The sequence below is a fragment of the Cyanistes caeruleus genome, chromosome 1, assembly GCF_971803275.1.
Source record: "Cyanistes caeruleus chromosome 1, bCyaCae1.hap1.1, whole genome shotgun sequence".
NCBI classification, from domain to species: Eukaryota; Metazoa; Chordata; class Aves; order Passeriformes; family Paridae; genus Cyanistes; species Cyanistes caeruleus.
The window spans coordinates 145564524-145590118 of NC_141701.1; the positions used below are offsets into that span (position 1 = coordinate 145564524).

General features: G+C 41.0%; 1 protein-coding gene across 5 annotated transcripts in view; it reads right to left on the reverse strand.

Moving 5' to 3' along the window:
• Positions 1 to 25595, reverse strand: part of DPP6 (dipeptidyl peptidase like 6) — a 539779-nt gene that overhangs the window by 146329 nt on the left and 367855 nt on the right. For all 5 annotated transcript variants that reach the window (XM_086865510.1, XM_086865515.1, XM_086865495.1 and 2 more), the window contains exons 2-3: positions 20270 to 20384; positions 12670 to 12768 (exon numbers count right to left, since the gene is read on the reverse strand). In XM_086865510.1, the coding sequence (XP_086721636.1) occupies positions 12670 to 12768; positions 20270 to 20384 (214 nt within the window). The remainder of the gene's footprint in view (positions 1 to 12669; positions 12769 to 20269; positions 20385 to 25595) is intronic.

Genomic DNA, 25595 nt, shown 5'->3' on the forward strand with positions numbered 1-25595 from the left:
ATGATGTCCCTCAAACTGGATTAAAACAGGCTGTTTTCAGTATTTTTCTCTCCCAAGTATAGTTCAATATTGTTTCTCCTAAAAATGTTGATTGCAACAGAAAATTGATTATGCTTTCAGTTTCCTGCCCTAGAAGAAGGAAAGCAAATATAAATGATGGAATTCTAATAATTCTTCTGTTTTCTTATTCATAGTCTTCTAGCTGGATAGTTGAGCTGTATATAATTCTATGCCAATTAGGAAAAACCCAGGAATATTACAATTATTAGTGTATATTTTTAAAAATATCTTCTTTTGTGAGGCATTAAAATTAGAAAATAAATAAAGAACATGTTTTTATGTTAAAGTTTAATTTGGTTTAAGGCTATATCTTATGCCTGTTGCTGTGTTTAGTATCAGCTTCAAGGCAAAAGGTAATGGCAAACTCTTACAAATGCTGCCCCTGAAATTGACACGTGGAAGAAGGAAAATATGAAACACATGGAATAAATAAATGTATATGTATGTACTCTTGGGCATGTTTTAAGTAAGTTTTTTAAGACATTTTTATGTCACAGTTCACAGCCTGCTCCCCCTGGGAAGGAGAACAAGGAAGCAAGAGATACCTCCAAATTATTAATAAACATCTTGGCTTATGCATGAGTATTCCGAGCAATTTGTCTTGTGAAACGAGTCAGATCAGCTGGAGCAGAGGCAGACAGAGGGAACTGCTGCACATGGCCCAGCATATGTGCATTAACCCCTGGGAGGGGCGCTGGGCCAGCCCAGCCCCGCTGGCTCCCCTCCCTGCCGGCGCTGCCAGCGGCTGAGCATCCCGAGCAGCTGCAGGAGCAGGGCTGCCCATGGGCTCCTGCCCACTGGGAAATGGGAAAATTGACTGCTGGGCAGAGAATAAGTGTTTATTAGGGTGGCAACAAATTAGAGTAATGGAAAAATTTCTGGACGCCATCCGGGCAGAATTGGTGGATTTTAGATGTTTATCCAAGACTTGATGGTTCTTCTCACTCTGCCTGAAGGTTCCACGTTACTCAGATATTCTACAGTGAATGCCTGGCAAGGCCAAGACTTCCAGCCAGACCCTGGAATGGCTTACTCTGCATAAATGACCACATGGATCAGCTGCTATAAAATCAAAATCTCTCTGACCTGCTGGATTCCCCACCATTCATTGTGCATTCAATTCTTATAGTCAAGTGCATGCCAATACAATAATCATTTATCTGATAGATCCATTATGGAGGACATGCTTCTGAATTGATATTTTTTTAACTTTCCTTGGCTTGAAAATTGACAATTTCCCCTGCTTTCTTACTAGACTTGGTTTATATTTTTCCACCCCTACCATTTTGCCTTCCCTGGAAAGCTAAAATGCTTTGAAGATGATTACCCAGATTTTGCCAATTGTTATGAAACCTAAGCATTGGAAGACAGGTATAAGCCTTCAAAAAAACCCAATATCTTAAAAACATCTTTTCAAATGCAATTAAATGGATTTGTCTTCATTTACCTCCAGAGAAGTTCAACATTTGAAGGACCATTTAGAAATAATTATGTTAATATCTCTGAATACCAAATATTATTTTATTACTTTTTTTTTTTTTAATCAAAGTAGAGTATTTTTGTGGGCCACCTGTCCCCAGAGGCTTGGACTTTAAGTCAAGTAGCAAAATTAAATCTTCACATCATACCCAGCAGACCCAGTGCAGATTTCACATGAAGCTATGAAGCCCTGCTGGGTACCTGGATCACACAATTTTGTGACATCATAATTACTTTGTGTCTTGATTTGGTCTAAAGATTTTAACTCTAACACAAAATTAGCAAAATTATCTGGCTTTTCTTTAAGGTCAGACAAATTATACTTCATGCACACATTTGTCTTCAAGAGTCATGAAACTCAAATTTGAACATCCATGACAAGTTAACCCAGACACTTCTGTGCCCTCCTTTTGTGTAGTTCCCATTCCACCCTCTCTAAAATGATATACTAGAGGTGGAAAACATTTGTCCAAAGTCCTGATCTAAGTCTGACCAAGCAAAGCAAATAGAAACAAGCTCCCAAGAGCCCTTCCTCTTGCAACAGAACTTAGGTCAGTGAAACTCACTGATGAAAGAAATGCTGAATGCAAGAGGCTCTAGAGGGTGCTTGGAAAGTGTCTTAGAAGAGAAAACTATTTTGGGCAACTAAACAGAAAATATACAAGAGGATCTGAGAATTTTCTGAGCTAAAAAGTGAGTGAGGTTCATCGCCCTCTTGCTCATCCTTGTGCACACACATCTCGCTTCTCATGGAAACAGGATTTTGGGCTGGGCAAACCTTTGGTCTCCTGTGCTCTTAATTGAATTTCCACTGATGTGAGATTTTAAAGTATAATTACATTCCCTTGATCAATGATAATTATCTCATTTTAAATTTCTTTTAATGAATTATATAAGTCTGGTGCTATTTCTTGTTCAAAAAAAAAAAAAAAAGTGCTTTTCATACATTCAACAGCTTAATCCAGTCAGGAGATCCAAGCTCACCGGGGAGCTTTTCTTAGATAAGTAAATCTTTTCCTGCTAAATTTTCAGTTACAAAGACTTGATATAAAGTTTAATCACCAGAAATGCAGTATTCTCTTGTCTTCAAATTATTTAATTATGGTATCTCAGCATATATTTATTTAATGTTCATTAAGAGGAACAAGTAGAATACATACTGCTCTAATTAATCCTTGGTAAGCATTCAGTGTTCAACAAGTGTCCAAGAGCAGTGGAGCAAGCTCTGGAAAAGCTACTGAGTCAGGAAAAGGTTCTTTGCACCAAGTAAAAATCTCCAAGAAGGAATCAAAGTTGGGCAGGGCAGCATGAAAAACAGAAAAATGCCTTGATTAAAACATTAAAAAAAGAAAAAAAATTAAAAAGTAAGCAAATTGCATCCTAGAGAACAAAAGGCATGGACTGTGTCAAAACACAAACATTTCTGGAAATCACTACTGAAGATATCAGCAACGTACAGTAATTAGGATCAAGGGCTTAACAAGAGGCCTGAACACCCCAAAGTGTTCTCCTTTCTCCATCACCCCTTTACAGTCCTCCCTTGGATGTATTTTTTGCTCAACGTTTCCTGAAATTATGCACCTCATTTCTTCCACCTGTGTTTTCCTGGGTGCCTAAGTGCCCCTTTCCTAAAATGTTTCCATCTTTATATCAGCCTGACTGTTAGGAAAACCTTCAGCAAGTTCATGCAAACCCTCTTTCTTGACCCACTTTTCCTCCATTTCAAAACTGAGTCTCCTGTCTACCCACATCTTCTAAGCAGTGCTGGATCCAAGCCAAATAAAATTTCTTGCTCTCTCCAAAAGAAATCCTCCTCATGGTGAAACAGTGCCAAGCTCCTGGGGAAGGGAGACTGGCACCCTCTGCTGTGTCCAGCTTTCTCCATCACCCAGGAATAGAGCACAGCTCTTGTTCTTCTCCCTCCTCTTGCCTGTGTTACATTCCTCTGAAGGGTCAAAGGGAAAAAACTCCAGCAACTTTATTTTAGTACAAATTCAACCAGCAGGAATGCAATTATGGCCATCCTTTTTACGGCTTATCACAGACAGTTTTTGCCACTGCAGTGCCCCCTTCCCCAAGGGCTGAGGACAGCTGGGAGCTCACCCTCACCTGGTTCACAGGTGTCAGCTGCAGAAAAGCAGCTCTTGATGTCACACTCTAGTTGTAGCTATTCACATGGATTTGCAACTAACACCACTGAGAGAACACCTAATCCCTCTCCCAGTTAAACTCTTGAAAAACCAGTGCCTTTCCTTCGGCTCTGAGAGCAGCAGGGTTTTGATTTCAAGCCACTTTGAACAGAATGAAAAAAAACCCTGATCCTTTTCCTGACTGGATTTAAACTGTTCATCACACAGGCAGGACTGTGCATGTGGTTCTGTGTCTGTGGTTCAGAAACACCTCTGCTGTGAGCCACATTCTTCAAAGTCCCCCACAGATGCTACCGCTCCCCGTGGCAGCCTTTCCTTCCCACTTCCATCCCTGCTGTTCTCCTTTTTTACTTATTTATTTTTTAATTAGAAGGCTCCCCACGGTGAGCCCAGTGTCATTGCCTGGCTGGCAGGGATAAGGACCCAGCACTGAATTTATCAGCTTTGCATTCAGCACTGAGCCTAGCAAGGCTGCAGTGCACCTTAGAGCAACACGCAGCTGATGGGAAGGAGCCAAGAGGGCAGCTTCTACATAATTCTCAGGGATTTCTACCTTAAATCTACAAACAACTTTATCACATAAAGGAGCCTAAATTGTTCTAGTTTTCACACACCTTTTACAACTTCAAATTATTCCCTGAAGCTGCTTCTTGCTGGCAGACACAGTCACGACAGGAGGCATTGCCTTGCTTCTGAGCTACTTTGAGGGAAAACCACTAATTTTAATGGAGTAGGGCTTGAAATGGAAATGGGGAATCTGTTTTTGTTAATGGCTATAGAAAGTCTAGGAAACCCTGCTGGTCCAACAATGTGAGAGTGGGGCGAAGTCTATTTTTCCTCTTTTGTTTTAAAAAAAAATTGGTGGGAACAGAATTAGGCAGTTATGGGCAGTAGGCACTAACAGAACCTAGACAAGAAGAAATGAAGTCCAAAGAATTCTCCTGCCTCACTCAGTCATTTTTGATTCACTAATGGTTCTCTTTGACACTGCCATAGCAACTGAATGTATTTTCCAGCTCTTCATCAGAGGCCATTAAGCCACTTCTCAGCAGTATTGACTTCCAGACTCATTTTCACTCTTCACACAACTCCAGCTCCTGCTCTACCTGGAACACCCCCAAGATCCTCCCTGCTTGCCTGGGCTTCTCCCTTGAGTGACTGCAGCCAGTCCTGCCTGTGCAGCACCACGTTGTCCACACCCTCCTGTCCTGGGGTGACTTTATAATCCTTGTATCCCCAAGGTGCATATTCATACAACGTCTCCAGTCAGAAGTTTTCTCACAAATTTGCCCTAAACCAAGACACCTCCTCATCACTCATTCCTTGCATCCCAGTTCTCCCAGGTGACCTTCATGCCACCAGCCCTGTCCCTGGGCCAGAGTCTTTACTCACCCTGGCGAGAGGCAGAGACACAACAAATAGAAAGCTATGGCACTGAATGCTTCGGGCCACTTTTTAATGCATGAGGGTTTTTAGATGTTCTCTAACTAAAGCCATATGTTGATACCTCAGGAGGACATTTGACTCAGAGGCTCAACAGCAGTCATGACAAGCAGGGGAATGAGTAGAGTTCAGCAGGCTTTGGAGATATTAGGTTACCTATGGAGGTTTCTAAATATAGGGTTAGGCTCTTGTGGAAATCTTGGCCTCCTCAAGACACCAAACTACTCAAAAATACCACACACAAAACCCCTATTTGACCATTACTATTACCACTTCTGCTTTTCTAGGGTGCAGTATTTTTCCCAAACATGACTTTATGCAACACATTTCTTCTTCTAAATTCAGGAGTTTGCATAAACACCAAAGAGTTATTTTGTCAGTCCAAAAGCAGCACATGTGTCCCAGCAGCACTCCAGCACTGCAGGGAAGAGTGCACTGAGGCACTGCCCAATCCTTGGCACCACACTTCTCCCCAGCCTGCTCCTGCAGTCTGTATTAATTTTTGAAAGAGCCAAATTGATTTCCCACTACATTCTCTCTAGCAGTAATGAACAAAACAGCTACATGGCAGGAATGCTCTCCTCCACTGTCTATTATAGTCTCTTAAAAAGTCATTAATTCCCAAGTTTCCTGTCTTTAGTGAACAGGTTATTGTCACTGCTGAACTCCAGCAACTGCCCAGAAGCTGAAAGGCAGGAGTCAGACAAATTCTCTCCAGTGCTCTCAGATCACAGATCCACAGAAATCTCTGAAGAAGATGATCCAGGATGAGATCTAAAGTCAAAATTAAGGCTCAAATGGTTTAGCACATTCCTCATTTCTTCCTCAATGTAGCAGTCATGACAGAGCAAGATCTTTTACCTACTCTGCTCTGGCAACACAGGATGTCACTTGATGAAGGCATTTGGAATAAGAATAGTGATCAACCAGTTCTAAAGTGCATGGACACTTCCACTGGCACCAACACTGAAGCTCATTTAACAAACATCCATATCTTTATGAATCATAACAGAGGGTTTCTGAAGGCCATGCCCATCAAAACCATGCCATGTTAGACCAGAAGAGCCTTCTTAGTCCTTCCCCTGTATTTTCTTCTGGCCCACACAGCATTTTCCTTTAGTGAGGGTGTCTTTACCTAAGCATAAGGTCATCCTTATAGGCTGTGGGGTTGTTTGCAATGGGGTCTGGAAGTTCACTAAACTTTAGACACGACAAAGCAATGTGTTGTGCCCCAGGTATCTTGCTGTGTGTTTCAGAAAGTAATTCAAAAACATTTCAAAGCCAAACAGTCATAAAAATACTGCAGAAAGAAGCTGCCATGAGCTTGGATATGAGGTTTGAACTGTGAGTAGAGAAAGTTTTCTTTAAACCATTAAGACCAGTAAACCCATTCATTTTAGTCCTTTTACCACACATTTAAAACACATTGAAATTACTGAGCTAATATTTTTAATTAACAAGGTGGGTAAATATTCTGATTGAGTAACCCAGTTTTCTTTATGCCTTCACCAGATTTACACTAACAGAACCACCTGTGAGAATTTTCTACCTTACATTCATTTAAAATAAAACAGGAACTGGGATGGCACTGGGGCTCAAGGATGCCTGCATGGGGAACTCTTTCGTAACACAAATCCCAAACATGTGCAAGACTGCAGCATGCAGTGCCCAAGGAATGCAGATTTGTCCCCTGGATGGCAAACAGAAAGATGAGTTTCCCTTCCCTGCTGACCTTTCCAAGAGAAAGGCTCCTGCTGCCTTACAGTTTGGATGGTCACTTGCAAGATGTCAACTGCTCTCTGCAACTACCTGACAAAAGGTTGTGGTGATGTGGGGGTTGGCCTCTTCTCCTCAGTGACAAGTGACAGGACAAGAGGAAATGACTTTGAGTCGTGCCAGATTTAGGAAAAAATTCTTCACTGTTCAAGGACTGGAGCTGGCTGCTCAGAGAGGTGGTGGAATCACCATGCTTGGAAGTGCTCCAAACCTGTGTCAAGGTGGAGCTCAGGGACATGGTTTGGTGCTGGACTTGGCCTTGCTGGGTTAATGGTTGGACTGGATGATCTCAGAGGTCTTTCCTAACCTTAATAATTCCACAAATCTTTTGGCTCATGGAGGAGCAGCCCAGAGAAACCTGCGCTCCCATCAACCATGCTGTAGCTTCTAGGAGGGCAATTTTAGTCTAAAGAGCTGTCAAAGCAGCACCTTAACACAAACCTTTTTCATAATGAAAAATATTAGCATTTACAAAGTTCTTAATATCTATGCAAAGCAACCTATAAATAATTCATTTACTCCACACGCATCTGCATAATTTGAAATGCATCAGTGCTTTTATCAATACAGTGCAATGGATTTACACTGCAGAGAAGAGGCTTGAGGGCAATTGGGCTATCTAAGTATTGTTGATCTGAGCATTATTACTAAAGGTAAAGTGAAATAAATTACCTCAGTCACTACACGATGCTTTTTTCAGCATGGTAAATAAAACTGATTAGTTCCAGGTCATTAAATTCAATATTAGACTTTAAAAGAGCCCAGAAATTCTATGATGTTATTAGCAAAACATGCAACAAAACATATGTGCTTCGGTATTAAAGATAAAAGAATGACTTCATTATATTTAGATATTAGTTATTAGTGTATTTTTCAAAGGGACTTTTGAGATAAAAGCCCAGCTGCCATTCTTAGAGGCGAGCTGGGCACACCATGGTCCTGGCTCTCACTGAGTGGCAGGTTTCCAAATAACTGAGACATTTCTGAAAATGTCATATGAAGCCTCCTGCTAATTTACTCATTATTCCTCTTCTCATAAGAATAAATATTATTTTTCCAATATTGCAGGTGAAGTGAGTGGGCAGGGACCTTAGAGAGAAGGGTTTGATTTTCACAATTTTTAGGTTCCTGTGACTCTAAGCATGTCCTTTGCTGTCCTGTACCTCAGTGCTCCTCACCTTGATATATTGTGCTCTTCATTTCAACCTTGATTCTTCCCGTTTGGCTACAACCCCTCGGCAAGGATTGCCTCCCCAGGTGTGTCCACTGCCTAGCCCAGGGAAAATGCTCTCCTAATTAAAACCTCCAGTCACTTACCTACAGCCTAAAATCCTGACAAGAGCCACTGCTAAATAAACTGTCTTGCAGGATGCCTACAGCAAGGCTGGAAAAACATCCTCTAAAAAGTAACGACTGATACGCAGCACCCAATCCATTCAATAACCTCTGTCAGGATACTGGAGGCTGCTCTGCTGTTTTCTGTCTAAAACAGCATCCAGGTACTTCCAAAGTGGGAAAAAGCTATTTGCCATTTAAGTACAAAGAAGATTAGCCTAAGTCCCCACAAGGGGCAGAAGCAGCTCAGTCTTCACTGGTTCCTTTCACATGATGCTCCCTCCCCACGAGGAAGGAGCGCTCCCAGGATGCTGGGGGGTCACAGCTGGCAGGAATCACTGCAGCTCAAAAGGGACACAAAACCAGAATGCATGACTCAACTGGCTTCTCAGGCCAGGTCTAAACAACAGCAATGAATTGTTGTTTATAGAGGAAACCAGATGACTGAGCTGCTCTTCAGCACAAAATGACAACACATTTCTTTATCCTGTTTTCTGTTGAACATTACAAGAATGTTGCACTTTTTGAGCAATGAGCTTTGAGCTTTTCAGAAACCTGAGCTAAACTGCTGTGTGAGAGAAATTACAGGAAAAGCCAGTAATTGGGAAGCCTAATTACAAGGTAATGTGGTGCTCATGAGCAGAACTGCTAAACAATTAGGGTCTAGACTAACGAGTAGCCACCTGTCAGCTGGGAGAGGGCTGACGAAAGGCCGGCACAGGACACTCCTGACAGGCTATGGAGGAGGATATGAAAACAAGGAAATGTTCAAATACTATATTTAAGATACACAGTATGAAAAGAGCCACTGATTGGAGCTCATATGCTTCTTAAATATGTGGACAATATAATTATAGCTGTACAGGAAAGGGAAGTTCAGCACAGAGTGAGAGGCATGGAGTGATGAGGAGAAGAGTACAGGAGGTGTGGGATGAATGGGGCTGGAACAGAGACACAGATTATTTCAACTTGGACTGCTGGATAGGAGGGTGCCAATTAATCACCAGCAGAACCCCAAACTTCCTGTACTTCACTGCTTTACACCTACTATAGTATAACATACATGCCATGCTGCCGGGAAAAATGAAACCCCCGCAATAAAGTCAGCATTTACTCACACTACAGGAAAACCTAACAAATAGCAGTGGATACAGAAATAAGCTCTGGAGCAATCCATTCTAGTCAAAGAATCACAGACTCACAGAATGGCCTGGGTTAGAAGACATCTGAAGATCAGCCAGTTCCAATCCCTGCCATGGGCAGGGACAGCTTCCACTGTCCCAGGTTGCTCAGAGCCCCATCCAAGCCTGGCCTTGAACACATCCATGGGAATCCACAGCTTCTCTAGGCAGCCTCTTCCAGTGCCTCACCACCCTGACAGTAAAGAATTTATTCCTAATAGCCAGTCTAAACCTGCTGTCAGTCAGTTTGAAGCCATTCCCCCTTGGCTTGTCACTTTGTGTTCCTCTCTGGATCGCTCTTAACAGAGTCAAAGACAACAGTGGTCAGGGCAGGAGAAGGTAGATGCTAATTAAACAAAGTATTCTTTCCTCTCCCTAAAACAGTGGATAAAAATGCAAACTGAAATTTGAATTTACAGCAGCATCACAAAAATTGTAAAATGTTCAAATTTACAACTTTGCCACACCTCTCACTTTGTGCAAGTAAATTTAATTGCAATTCCAATTTAAAAAAATGTAAATATATCCACAAATGAGTCACAAGTTGTGATTGAAAGCTGAGACAAAGCCTGTAATCTTTACACTGGAAGTGTATTTATGTCAGCTTTGAGACTGCTTCTTTTCTTTTTTGCTAGGTCCTTTAAAATCAATAGAATGACACAAAACTATTGAGTGAGGAATATGTTGTTTTTCCACATGCACACTGAGAATCAAGAAAATACTTAAGTATGAGCTCATTGCATCAATTTTGTGGAATTTTCAGCATACTTTTAAGTGTGACCTTGAATACAAATATTTTCTTTATTAAAACACTTGCTCTAAGACTCACTCTAGACAAAGAAAAAACCTTCCTCATTCAGTGTTTGAATCATCCCCTTGCTTACTGGGAAGAGCACAGGTATTTTACTGACTGAATTATTTTGGCTGCAAATCCCTCAGATGATTAAAAGACTCCTAAACATGCAGCAAGCTTCATCTCCGGCCACTAGCCTCTTGTCTTCTGAAATAATGTAGAGGGAAAGGAAGGAAACAGAACTCTGATGAGACAGGAGGACTGAATTTTGCAGAGCTCTGAATGACTGTGATATTTTCTGTATGATTCACAGGAGAAGAAGGGAAAGGGCACACAACAGTTTCCCATTTATTTTATATTTATATACTTCTATTTTAACAACTGTGCGGATCCCCGCAATGCATCAGCTAGGCTTGTAAGCTGTCATCCAATTGTAATATGCTATTCCCAAATATGCCATTTTTTCTTTTGCTAAGGCCTTCCAGCAATCTTGTTATACTAAGTTAATTAGTTTGGCTTTGGCATTTTTGGAGTCTTTCATTTGCATACTGAAAAATAAGAGACCAATAACAACATGTGCTTAGGAATCTGGCTACTGGTCTATCATCATATTCACAATTTCACCACTTAGCCAGCTTTGAAAGCTGTGAAAAATCCAACTATAATACAGAAAAGCAATTAATGTTGTAAAATGGCTCTGGGTCCTTGGATGGATGACATTGTACATCAGCATCTTGCCCTTAAATGCTAAGTTACCCTTGGGAAAATCTGCAGGGTATCTGTTTTAGTACATCTATCTATTTAGATGTATTAAAACCAGTGTCAGTGTTTGTCAATATCAAAACAAGAGAGTAACTACTTCTAAAATTTCTGTGTATGTTTTCACAAGATGTCTTTGTGTTTTGTCCCTTACAGAAACAATATTGTAGCAATTTCAGAGGCAAGACAGCACTGGAATCATTAAGGGTACCTGAGAGGACAAGATATGGATTTTAAAATACTCAAGATCAGAATCCTAATAAAAGTCTATATGACTTTAGTATTTGACCATAATTGAAAGAGCAAAGGAAATGCTGTTTTTTCACAGCAGACTGCAGTTGTGGAGAACAAGCCTTATGTCCACATAGAGTGATACTCATGAGTGAGGGGATATTATACCAGGTCTGTGGCAATAATTCATTCTCTTTTCCCGCAAAAGTTTAGTTAATTGTTTGGAATTCCCTCCACTATGCTCCGTTTGATATACTCCAGCAAATAAAGAAAATAGCAGTCAAAGTCTCAATAAAACACATTTTCCTTCAATACAGCCATCAGGATATCTGTGTTTAAAGGAAAAGGATGCTAGAAAAAAAAATCCTGAACTGCAATGCAGCTATTTCCATCATCATTCCCAGAAAGTTGTTGTAGGAAGCGCCATTCCCATGGAGAGCAGAACCTGGAAACAGCTCCTGCACTCTGGCAGGTGTGTTTGTGAAGGTGTTTATTGTCTGCAACAGCTTTCCCCTCTCTTTGAGAGGGTGGCAGCACTTGCAGCTGGGGAATGTGTTAATTCAGCACTACCCTTTAACACTCTCTCTTTTCATTACAGGTATTAAAATTGTTCCCAATGGGCACAGCAGACAAGGAAGGCTAAACACGAGGAAGGACTTGATCCAGCTCCCCATTTAATTCAAAAGAAAAGCTAATAACTTCCATGATAATAGGAGTTGGACTGGAACTCAATTGAACAGCACACCACAAATCATTTTATTCTCGCCAAAGCTTGTTCTGACTGTGGCAGTTTCCAGTGAGAGCTGGAATCTACATCCCCCAAAGTAGCTCCACTCCAGCAAACCCAACATGCATTAATGCAAGTATTACTTGGCTTTCCCCTGGCTGGAAAGTGTAAGGCAGCAGAGGAAGAAAAGAGCACATGGCTTGTGTGCAAGCCCCAGCCCAGATGCTGCTGGACCACTGTTTGCCTGTTGTTTAGCATTGTTTCACCTCTCTGCCAGCAGAAAAACAGATTTGATGTTTTGTTTATGGTAAAATAATCACTGCTGTTGCTCCATCCATGTCTTCCAACCATGTGTTACATCACTCACTAAGTCTTGGATGCTCTTGGAGAAAAAGGCTGTAGTTTTCCATGCCTATCTATGAGCCCACTGGGCAGCCCTAGATAAAAAGTTAGAACAGTGGTGTTTGTGTGTTTAACAGGAGGAAAACTGGAACAGGAATTTGAAGGTTGAAAATAGGAATTTGAGGGCATGATCCTGGGCAAACAGCTCTCACTGCTGGAGCTAGGAGGTGGACAAGGTGATCCCCAGAGGTCCCTTCCAACCCTAAACAGTCCTTGATCCTGTAATTTCAGGAGCAACATAAGGAACTGGAGGAATTAAAAATGACATAAAAAAGGCAATGGCCAGGGAGCAAGGAAGCAAAGCAAAGATACTACAGAGTGCTCAGAACTCACCAGTTATCCATTTAGCCTCTGGGTCATGAATCTTAAAATCATCACTGAAAAGATCTTCCACTGTTATCTTCTTCTTCTGAGACAAGCTGTTATCTTCAACTGTAAAACATTCAAAAATAAACTAACATTAATTCAACTTTGAGATGTATCTGAAAGCAGAGAAACTGTGAATAGTGATATGTCATATCTCATTTGGAAACAGCCCACATTAAGCTTTGTGTCACACAGAAATCCCTTCCCAATGTCAGTGTTATAAAAGGACCCCCTAATGGTTCACTAACAAAACCCTCCTTGCTATACATGCCTGGTCTTAATAACTACAAACAGATCAAGAAATGGTCCAAACCACACACTACTTTATTTTAAAATACTTTAGTAAGTATTTTATTTTAAATTGATTTTTTATTTTATTTTATTTATTTTTATTTTAAATTTTATTTAGAGTATTTAATACTTTAAATAATTTAAATACTTTAGTAAGTACTATATAAATGAAATACTTTTAAATACTTTTAAAAACTATTAGAAGTGGCCAATATTTTACTGTTTATACTTTTATTTCCTTACAAATTTTAACATAAAACCATAGCTGGAAAGGTGTTTGACCTTATAAGGGCTCATACAGATTACTTCTGAAATTCACAAAAGATATTCCATGGCAATCAGACATTTGGTTGCAGAGGTATTTTTGAAAAGTCTATGAGACATAACCCTTAATCCTTAGGTGTTGCATAGCTGGCCCATACTAATTTTAGTTTTTACTGAAAGGATGTAGAGTTTCATTTGTAAACATGGCAATATCAAAGCTGAAAATTTTAGAGAAAAACCAACAACTTTGAATACCCAAAAATTTTTGATTAATATGTTCCCTCTTCCCTTTCCTCCCATCAACTGTAATTTTTTTTTTTTTTTGTTTTGATAAGCAGTCACCCTCTATGAAAAATTTGTTGACAACATTCAATTTTTTGACAAAATAATATTTTCATGGAAACCTTTCAGTCAGCTTTAAGTACATTTGGTCTTTTAAAGAAAAGAGGAGGCCACATTCTGGGTATTTCCACAGCAGGAAGGTGTGTTTCAGCATCTTTCCTCACGACAGAATCCTCATGCCTGAGGTTTATTGGCAGCCTCAGATATCTTTAATATTGTTTAGTGCTAAACTTACACTGCACACTTATGATTAGAAAAGTGGAATCAGACCCTGAAGGTACTAATTTGTGGAAAAAGTCTTCTTTGCTGTACTAAATTCAAGGCCCTGAGCTACCTGAGATGACAGAAAAATACCTATCAACAGTGTTTTGTTCCACTAAAAGGTGTTTCAGAACAAACTTTCACTTTTACCAAATTAAATTATATTCTTCAACATTCATATTTTTCCCTAGTCTGGCTGAGACTTCAACCACACTGTTCACTGTGGATTCCAAATACCAGAACCCATTAATACAAGTCCTCAGCCAAATCCCTCTGTGTGACAGAGCTATGCCAAGTTATTCTGCATAATTTTATATATTAAAATGGAAAATATTGGTGACAAGGACCCCAGGAAATCATTACAATTAATTTCACCGTGGTGCAAGTCCCCAGAACTGGATACCCAGGGAGCACAGGTGGGGCAGGTGCCCCCACACAGCCCTAGGGCTTGTGCCTGTTCCAGGAGATGCTTCCCAAATGCCCTCTGGAAGAACACAGGCACTCTCTTCTCCCCATGAGGGCACAGGGACAGGCACAAGCAAAGCTCTGTGCTGGAGACTTGGGAAGAAGCAGGGTGGGAAGCTCTTCCTGTTCCTCCTTTGTGTGCAGGATGGGGACAGGCAGTTTGGGAGCTGCACCATCTCTGGTCCTGCACAGCACTGCAGCTCCTGCTGAGGAACAGCAGGAAGAGACAGAGGCAGCACCTGGACCTTGCACACTTAGGAAACTCCCTGAGGGATGAGGTGAGATTCCCTTCCTGTCCCCTGCCTTGGGCTCTAAGAGCTGCAAGAATTCCTCGGCTGGGCCATGGACTAAATTCACCTCAGTCACAGAGCTGGGGGAAAAACACAGAAACTAAATAATAAATCCATCACTGAATTTCAGTAATACAAAAAAAAAAAATAATAATATTTACTGACCTCTCCTCTAACAGGCAGGTAGGTCAGAGGGCTTTTTAAGAACATCTGCTCCATTTCTCTGGCCCTAATGGAGACATTTATGGAAGAAGAAATGTGGGGTCAGGCAAGCCACTCTGTCCTGAGCAGCAGATTCTACGTGTGCCTCAGGGTGTCTAAAGCAGCAGTGGACAGGTTGTGCTGTCTACACCCAGCTGCAGGGACCTGGAGGCTACTTTGGGCTCATGGAAGGACAGAACTAAGCATGTACCACCTTTTTTTTCTGCATTCACATCCCCCTACCCAGCAGATCCAGATGGCAGCGTGGCAGCCATGCACAGGGCACAGGGACTTGAGATCTGAGTGCCAAGTCACAAACCCAGCATCCAAACATCACAGCTCTGTGCTGAGGCAGAAATCATGTCCATATTGGTTCTGATTCAATTTCAGAGGCGTGACAGGAACCCTGTGTTCGGGTTCATCTGCCTGCTCTTCCTCCTTGCAGTCAGTGCACCCAAACAAACCTGGGCTGAGCTGTTCACGTGGCTCTCCAGAACACAAAACCAACAAAGATCCTCCACAAATCCAGAAAACTCAAAGAGGAGCAAGGAGCTGGCCTCGCTGTCTGTTTTGCTTCTTCTCTTTCAAGCTTTTTCTCAACTCCAGCCATGTTCAGAGGCTGCTTGATAGGTCAGAAGGGCACCTTTGGGTGCCCCCCTTGCTTTCCATCACGGCTGGTGCTCAGCTGGTATCAGCAGCTTTCCTCACACTCCTCCTGGCCTGTTGTGCACTGCATGTGAGGGACAGTCCCCATCTCTCTGTGGGGGCACACCAGGAGCTCCTCTCCCACCTCAGCATACCTACTTGATCCTTGGGCAGACCTAACCCCTCTTTTCCCCCAGATGACCTCTCTGTACCCAAAAGGCAGTGGCCAGACAGGGCAGGCAGCCTTTCTCCCTCCTGTAATATCCCACCTGTTTGTAACGGTGTAAAATATACATTTATATGGAACTATGACTAACAAATTGCTCTCCTGCACAGCTGGTCAAAGGACAGGGCCTTGCCCTGAGTATCACAAGAGCTACAAAGCTTTCTAGGCAATGCCTCTGACTGTCAGCAGCATGCTGGGAATTAATGCTATGCACTGCTAATAGTCATGCATTTGATGCAACTTATGACTACCAAAATGACTAGCTCAGCACCACTTCTGAGAAATGTTTCTTATGGATTTTGCAAAAATTTTAATATGGATTAGGGTGTACTTCCTTTTTTTTTTCAACTAAAAGGTCAGATTTGAAAGGAGCAAATGTGATGTATATCTCCAGAAAGCTTTAAATATCAGGAACAGATGTATGAAAAATCAGCCTCTTCCTAAGCACAATGTCTAATGGAATTTGGGAAGGCCTTATTTTATTCAAAATTTCTGTAGGACTGAATCCTCATTTCAGCTTTTATATATATATATATATATATATATATATATATAAAACCAGAAAAATATATGTTAAAATATAAATAACATATATAAATATAGATATTTATATAAGTAGATAATTATAAAATAATTAATAAATAAAATAAAATAAATAAAATATATAATTATATAAATATATAAATTAATAAAATATAAAATAATATGTCTATGATATATATTTATATAGATATAAATACCCAAACAATGGAATGGGACCTGCACAGGTGCCACATGCTGTGACAAATGAGGAGCTGCCAGTTAAGAAAGGCTCAGGACAACACTGTTATAATTTGTATAAATAAATTGACATTTTTCAAAGGTGACTGGATTGGTAGGACTCACACACCATGCAACTGGAGAAGTTCAGCACAGGCAGTGGTGTAGGTGTGGTGCCCCATAGTGTAATTAAATGTAAGCTTCCACTAATTACTGCTTCTTTTGAGAATGTTGGTCATCAAAGAATATACAAATCATAGAAATGTTGAGATGTTTTTAGGATTCTATAAAATAAGACATAAACATTAGCTAGTAATAGCTCCCAGCCACTTTAATTACAGTGCCTGCTGAATGCCACATCCACTGCTCCCAGTTTTTGTGATGATCTTGGAGCAGGGTGAGTGACCTGCCCCTAAGAAACCCAAACCAGTAGGGATTTCAGCCCTTCTGAATCCAGAGTTAAAACCTTTAAAGGTTTGGGCTGATTTGAAAAATAATCTGGAAGAGACATACAAATCCTCCTTTTCCCCAATTATTAAATATTTTAATCATAATCTGCCCTGCTAAACAAATCTTCCCCACTTCCCACTTTACCTGTTGCTCCTGACATTTCAGGAGTCTTCCTGAGAGATGACCCAGGCTCTCCAGTATTAGACCAGGTTATGGGTCCAGGTAGTCACTTTTCATGTTTGGGCATGGACTATATGCCTGGATGCTGCACTCTACCCCATATATGTCCAAAATCTATCTGGAATCAGGCAGTGAATGATATTCAGCACTGGTTTGAAAACATCTCTCCCCTTCATGCCTTGGTACTGCACTGCAAAACAGGCCTACATCCAGCCCCAAAATACTGAGAGAAAAATGGTTTCCCAGACAGGAAGAGGACTGAGACAGGAAAAAGGAAGGATTCAGAGGTAAAATGCAAAAGGTTATTTGTACTGGTGTGACAGCATCAGGCTGGACTCCAGCAATATCATTAGAAGGAAGAATTAAAAACATTTGAATATCCTCAGGTACTACAACCCATGCCAGACTGCATCACCCCCTTGGAGGCTTTTGCATTGAAGAGGAGATTTTGTTTGTTTGGTTTGTTTATTTCCTGATGTCACTCACACCTGGCAGCTCCCCCTGAACATCCACAGAACTGTTCCACCTTCTTCCTTCACTGTGCTCCTGCCCCTTCTTCACCTCTTGTTCACATATCCATCACTTAATTTTCAGTTTGACTACCAAAAGATAAACATTTCTTCTTCCAGAGAACTATTTTATGGCAGAGAAATGCAGACTCTGCCTCTCCTTTTGGACAGGCTCTTCTACCCTCCCCACTCCTACATTGCTGGGACATGCCATGCCCAGTTGGGATTAGCAATGTGATATTTTCACATTTGTCAAACCAGTCTCAGAGTCCCACTTAGCCCATGAAATGAGCCTCCTGATCCCTTCTGTCACAGCCCAACCTCATAACAAGTTCCAGTGGCTTAGAAGAAGACTGAACTCAGCTGCTGCCAAGCCACAGCAGCAACCTAAACTCTGTAATTTACCCTTGGCATAGTCTCACCATGAAGCACTTTGGATCCATAATAAAAACAGGAGCAGTACTGAGCTCAGAGTTTTGTCTGTACATGTAGAACACAATTCTGAAACATCAACAGGGGAAAAAAGCAACCTAAACCCAGCTTACCGGCAGATCAGGTAATTAGAAATATCAAAAAACATGAATGGAAATTTCAGCACAGAAATGACTTTGCATATTCCTAAATTTTAATCACGGAGACTCTCTCAGCACTGTTATCTGGAGGTGCTGCTGGGTACATAATAAAAACTGTGTGATTTATATGTGTGCATGTGTGTGCACACACACCCCAAAAGGAAGATGTCTTTGTGCATGCATATAAAATATATATATATATATAAACAAATACACTTCTGAATTTTATTTGTAACTGAATGTGGGTATTTCAAGAAGGAGAAGAAGGAGGACCCTGGAAACAACTGTTAGTGACATCCCTGTGCCTGGTAAAATTATGGAGAAGATTATTCTGGGAGATATTGAAAAAGACCTAAAGGAGAATTCAGCCATTGGTCACAGCCAGCAAAGCCTCAGAGTCCTGCTTATCAAACCTGATTTCATACCATGACAGGGTAACCCACACTGTCCATCAAGGCAAGCCAGTGGATTTAATGTTTTTGGATTTTGATGGAAGTGACACCCATGGTCCCATCTAGGCAGTGCCTTAGCTTCAAGAGAACTTGGTGAGACTCACAGGTATGGATTTAGCAATCCAGGCTTTCATGTACATCTTTGAAAAGTCTGTGCTTCTGTAAAATTGCAAACAACATTTGCATACCTAATAAGTTGTGCCTGATGTGAGTGTGGTCCACACACCATGCCCCAAAACATCTCAGAGATGAACACCACTGTCCAAAGATGTTGAATCTGAACACCAGCAAAATTAATTTAATAAATGATCTTTAATTAAGTGTAACCTTAATTTCATTACATCGTTATTCTGGCATGACCACATGGTACTTAAATTTGCATTGAAAACTTCAGGATAACATTAAATAAACTGAATATGGCATGAAAATAAATAACTAAAACAAAATGTACTGATTGTTTCACTCATTTTCAAAGTAACTCAATGCACTGCTGTATTTCTTGGTTTGTCACTACCTCCAGTTCCTCACACAGCAGGACTGTGGGATAAGAATTTTGTCAGGGAAGATGGCCTAGACCTGCTGGACTGTATGTATTTTGCAGGTAATGAGCTGGAAATATTTGCCCCATAATTTCTGTCTCATTTTTCCACCTCACTACCCTGGGCTCTTCCACTTTGATTTCTCTCTTGCCTCCATTCTGCTCCTCAGCTCTGCGCTCTCTGTCCTGCTGTTCCTGGATTCTACAGCTCACATGTACCCATCCAAGGAGGAGTTCCTGTTCTTCTCCTCTACATCCCTAAGCAGGGGACCTTTGCCTCCCCCTGTGTTTTGTAGCTCCTCACCCTTTCTGACACTGAATTCTTTTTTCTTTGTCTGTCTCTCATTTTGTTTGTCTTTTCATATTCAGCTCACAATCTTGTCAGTGCTGCAAAGGCGTTTTATTTCTACTCCCTAAGTAGGCCTGGAAATTTACAGGGCTGTATAAATACATAATAATCAATAATCATAATGACACCACATTAAAATTCAAGCCTACAACATCAGCAGGAACTGTAAAAGAAGAAATTTACAGAGGTTATGTGCTCAGAACTTTGCTGAAACTTGGTAAGGGGATTAACTTGAAGAATTCCTTATTGGAAAGTTACTAATTATTTGCTGTGGGTGAGTACTGTCTGGTGTATCATTATCTGAAATTTGAAAACACTGTGATCTCAACTAAAAATCAATCCAGTGAATGGGATGGGATTTAGGTGCCAAGGCATAGGTATCCAATGCCATTTTCAATGGTCCAGGATATGACACTCAACTGGCAACTATTGCTCCACGTGGACACGAATTTCAGGACTTCTGCGCCCTCATTGACTGCCCTATGTGGGCTCCTCTCCTACCCTGGCACATCTAAAATGACATTCCCCATCCATGTTTAGGCAATCGAGTTCCAGACTTGTGCCCTCAGGTCAGCAGCCCTGATCTCTGAACTGAAATGTAAAACCTTAAAACAATCTACCTAAGAATGGCCTTGAACTCAGCATCACATTGAGATAAAGTGAGGAAGGAGGATTCCTTTGATCTCGACTTTGCAGTTAGTTTGCAATCCCTTTACTCTCCGAAGTGTAAAATTACAGAAGGAAAACAGAAGCGAGTTAAAGGTTATAAATACCTGGTGTCAGGAGTATGACAGAGGTGACAATCAGCGAGCAGATAACGAGAATAACAAGTAAGGCAATTGCAATTCCTTTCCAGTTTCTTTGAGGAGGATTACTCCCCACCAGCTCCTAGAAACATCAAAAGAAGATGAACATTTAGAAAAGGGCACTTAGACAAGGAAATGAGCAGAGAATCCAGACAGCAATGTACAGAACTGCAGCCTGCGACCACGGTGGGTGACACCCTTCAGCCAAAAACAGTTCACACTCTTATAGCTCATGGTGGAATTAATTGAATTCATCCCAAATAATTACACAGCAAATAAATGCAGTGCACCCACAGGTGGCTCAGCAGTGGAACCCACACTCCCCATCACCTCCTGGCACACAGGCACCAGCCCCCATCCCAGCACTCATCCAAACCCACTCATCAACACCCATTTCCTACCAACCCTCATTAAGTCTGGGAATGAGGAGCTTTACAGTAACCTTCAAGAGACTTTCATAATAAGATGTCAGAGAAGCATACAGGAAGATAAATAATTCACAGGGGCATGCACAGAGATAAAAATCAATAAGGATATCCCCCTGGTGAACTTTCCTGCCTTCCCAGAAAACATGACATCTCCTCAGGGCATACTGTGTGCACCTAGGCTGGGAGGTCTGAGGAACTGAAGACAGGTTTCTTGTCTAGTATATACATTAAATTTAATCACGTCCTTAAAACTTCAGAATAAAGCTCCATCACCACTCACTGATTAGCTCTGACTGCACTGAGGTTGCACCATATGTTCTGCCTACAATGTATACAGCACCCCTGCTCTCAGGACTGAGGCTTTTATGAAGCGCTGTGTTGGCATTCCCAAGATCTTAAAAATTTATTGCACTTTCATGTGTTTTGCTGGATTCCTCTTAGCATTTTGCACTATATGTGATTTCATGCAAGCATTGAAGCACCCACAGGAGCTGTATGAAATATTAGTGCACTTTTCTGGGAGGCTGAATTCACTCAAGGGATGTGGTCTCACAGCCAGAACAACTCTGGATGCTCCTCCTCCTTGTGAAACTCATCTATTTAGGTTTTTTGCCTCATTTCCTTTAGTATGAGGAATGGTCTGTCTAAAACAGAGCTTATGGTACTTCTTTAAAAGACTATTTTTTTTCCATTCTAAATTTTTTATGAAAACAAAAAGCTTTCTAGTAGATTAGGTTCTTCTGTTATTCAGAGTTTGCTTTACTTCTGTTTTTTATACACAGCAGCAAAACTGGAAGAGGGAGGTCAGGCAAACCTCACAGTTTTGTTTTCAGAAGATTCCAGGAAATATTTTTCATTCTTTCCCTAGAACTCATTTTACAGAAAAAGATAATGTCTAGGCTCACTTTCTATATGTTTTGGGATCTAGCCACTACAAAAGCTATAAATCTGCAATGGAAAGCCAAGTTTGAGGCATTAAACAGCTGATGCACTCCATCATTTATTCTAATTAAAGAAAAGACATGAGGCTTCTCTTCCTTTTGGCAAAGAGGAGTAGAGGTGAGAAAACCCTCCCCTCCTTCTCTACCCCTTGTTTGTACTTGGCTTTCTATTTGAAATGAAAAATAATTAGAAGGAACAAATTTATAGTTTACTATCGTTACTGGAGAAAAATTTGAAAAGTAGGTCAGGAGTTTTGAGGAATGCCATTTTTGCAACAAGAAAGGAGAATAAATACTTCCATTTCTACAGATTATTTATCCTAAATATGAATACAAATGTTAATCAATTTAGTCCTCCAGCACCACTTTTAGGAAGCTGTTATTCTCAAATTTTCATGTGTTGCAAAAAGGCACAAAAGACAGTCTGTGGCTTTCCAAGGGAGGCAAGTTTATAAATAAGCCAGGGAAATAATGCAGGGCTTCTTATTAAGTGGCAGGAATATTCTTTCTTTCACAGCAGCATATGGGGGGGTCTAGAGAGAAACAGGAGAACTGTGGAGAAGCAGGTGAGAAACCCAGCCAAGCCCTGAGTGTCCTGGGACAGAGGTAAAACACTGACAGTGTTACAGAACTGATGGCAACAGTCACAGCCCTGAAAATAACATTATACTCTCACCACAAATGGTCAGAAGTTTTAAAATTGAAGAAAAAATTAGCTTGTGGACTTGAATAACATCTACAAACCCAGATTGTTGGAGTCTGAAATACCCCCACAAACCACTCGACAGCAGATGTAGTTCAAGAGCTTCGTAACACCTTGCATTAAGTGTGATTTCCCCATCCATGAGTCCCAGTGTGATAGAAATGCACACACATACTTGAGTGTTCAGGACAGCTGTACTTCCACTGAATCCATTATCAAGTCAATCCCATTAATTCTCCAGGCATTCAATCAATATTTGAGCAAAATCTCAACAAAAAGAAGGCTGTGAATGTCTAGTGCATCAAGAGGAGGAAAACTATTCATAAGCAAAATATTGGGGTTTAATACACTGCAAATTTTCACTTTTCAAAATTCCACCAGGAAATTTCCCTTGGTAAAAGGTAAGGAGAGATAAATGACTTTTCAAAGAAAAACAAACAGCTTTATTCAGGACAGGTTTGGAAAGCTGTTCTTTTGTTCTTAGTTACTTGAAGACTCTTCTGATGGAATCACTTACAGCAAAACTGCAGACACACCACCCCATATTCATGGCAGCCTCAGATTCCTGTCTGGATTTCTGTTCATTCCAGAGGGATGCTGCTCAGTCACTGTGACCATCTTTTCCCTCCAGGGAATTACAGGTCCACCAGCCTGTGTCACCCCCTGCCCTTGGCAGCACCCTTCCCTGGGGCTTCCCACCAGCATCAGCTGCGTGTTCACACTGCCCAGGGGAGCCTCTGTGCTGGGGACTGAAGCCAGGAAGGGGTTTAACTCAGCCCTAGGCAGGTACAGATTCAAGCACATAAATGATGTTCTTGAAGTGGCAGCTCAAGGGGTGAGTTTCTGGCACAGAGCTCAAAGCTGGAATTTGCCTGTTCCTGAGAGACCCAGAGACAGACGTGGAGACATAAACCCACCAGCAGGCAGATGCCCTTTGTGTTAATCCTAAAGACACCAAATTTGGATTTCATTCTGAAATTTGAGCATGTGGCACAAAGGGAAATACACCAAGCACATATGGTTTCTGCTCTGATGAAAAGAACATGAAAGAAAACATTGAAGTCGCTCATCAGGAGGAACCACCTCCTCTCTGCCTCACATGAAGCACAAACACATCCTCATGACCTCTGCAATCAAGCTAAAGCCTTCAGCCTGCTTTTCTCCTTCTGCTTTGCTGCTTGTTTTTCACCTCCTTCTTCATATTCCATGAAAACTAAATTGATTTTGGATTTGGAAAGTAAACCAGATGTTTCCAGGTTTTTACATAAGCACACTTCATTGATGCTGCATATTAAAAACTGCAAATGCTATCACTTACATCTTCATTTGTAATTGAAAAACGTCACTAGCCACCTGTGAAGTTGATTTTGGAACCATTAATCTAGACATCTACAGTATTTTAAGACTCTAAAATACAAATCTGTAGTGACATATTTTCATGCCTGTGAAAGAATCACTGTGTTGACATGTTATGGATGAAGGCTGGATGTGCTCCAACCCAAGATGCTGTCAACAAAATTATTTCTGGCATGTTTATTTGAAACCTGCCAAAAGCCTGCCAGCACAGTGGTCATATTACAGTAATATAATAGCTTCTTAAAACAACTCATCAAGCACCACTTCTTTTTTCTTTTTTTAATAACCGTGTCTATATGGCTGAAGGACAATATAGACATCACTTGCCAAGTATGGGTATTATTTAATAAAACTTCTACATCCTGGATCAAAAATCTTTGAAGTATCAGCAGTGAGACAGTCATGGTTGGCCTCTTAGTCTTTTTCAACACAGAGCTGCCACTTTTGTTCAATAACAATAAATCCCAGGTGTGATATATGAAATGTATACATTCCTTATACAGGTGCTGTATTTAGAGGTTCCTTGCAGAAGCAGGTGACGCTGGGCCATGGAGACTGAGCTCTGGACTCAGTTACTCTGGTGTAAATCTGATGCAAAAGATGAAAGAAAATACAATAAATTAATGGTATGTAATAAAAGCAGGTGCAAGATGCTTTGTTGGCCTCAGAGGTGGCAGGATGGGGATTTATAGCAGTAATTTTGTAGTTTCCATACTCACTACTCTTGCAAGCTCTGTTTCTTGCTTCTTTTTGATTTATTTTTAATTTTTGACCTTAGATATTACACTCACAAACACAGCAAAGAAAAAATTCTTCTAACAAGCTTGTTAACACTATTAATTGAAAAATGTGTATTATACCTTTTACTCATGCCACCTGGTTCTGCATTAGGACTTCTGTCTGATGAAATGTGGGTGAGTGTGGTGTCTCTGATAACTCAGCTTTCCAAGTTCAGAATGTGGTACAGAATAAAAAGGTACAGGAGCACTGCTGTCCAAGACAAAACTCCTGTGAAGTTCAGTGGAAAAATAATCTTGCTCCTAATTAGTTCTTTATAATACAAAATTGCAGCAAATTATACCTGCTGAACAATACAACAGATGAGCTGAGGAGTGGGTAACCCATACAATTATTAGATTATTAACCTTATGTTGCAAAAAAAGAACCTCTAATTGCAATGATAATGGCAGTAAACTAGATGAATTGCAGTGGTTACAGCAGGAGGTTCACTGGGACTCCTGGTTATTCTGCTGATTGATACTGCATTTCTGTCTCATCACAATCCTCCTGCCTGGCTCCTCCACTGCTCCCCTGCCTTAAACCTAGGATGGAGGTTCCTCATGGGCAGGAATCATTTTTGATACCCTGCTTGGCACAGAGGAAACCTCAGTCACTACAGAATTTAGGAATTATCATAGCACAGATAAACAATAATAAGCATGTAACTGCATCGTTCTCACCTCTGAAGTCAAGCTGAGTTCCTTTTGCTTGGGGATATTTTATTTATTTTCTTTCCTTTCCTTCTCCTCCCTACTTGCCTCCCTGCCCTCTGGTGCCACAGACCACCCTGAGCTGTGCTCCAGCTGGAGTGTGATGCTGAATAACAACCAGTTTCCAGATAGACACAGGGCCTGAGCTCGAGGCTACAGCAAACTCGGTTGTTCAGGTGCTAAAGGTGACACTTCAGAGTGAGAGGAATAAAAACCTGCTCTGTTTTTGCAAATGAGGCATGCATGGCATGTACGTGGGCTTTCCTGCAAAACCCCAACAGAAAGAAGAGGGATAAAACCATCTGCCTGTTGTGGTGATGAAAGACAACTATGTTATGTTTTTCTTCATCTTCTGTTGATGCTTTTACTAATAGG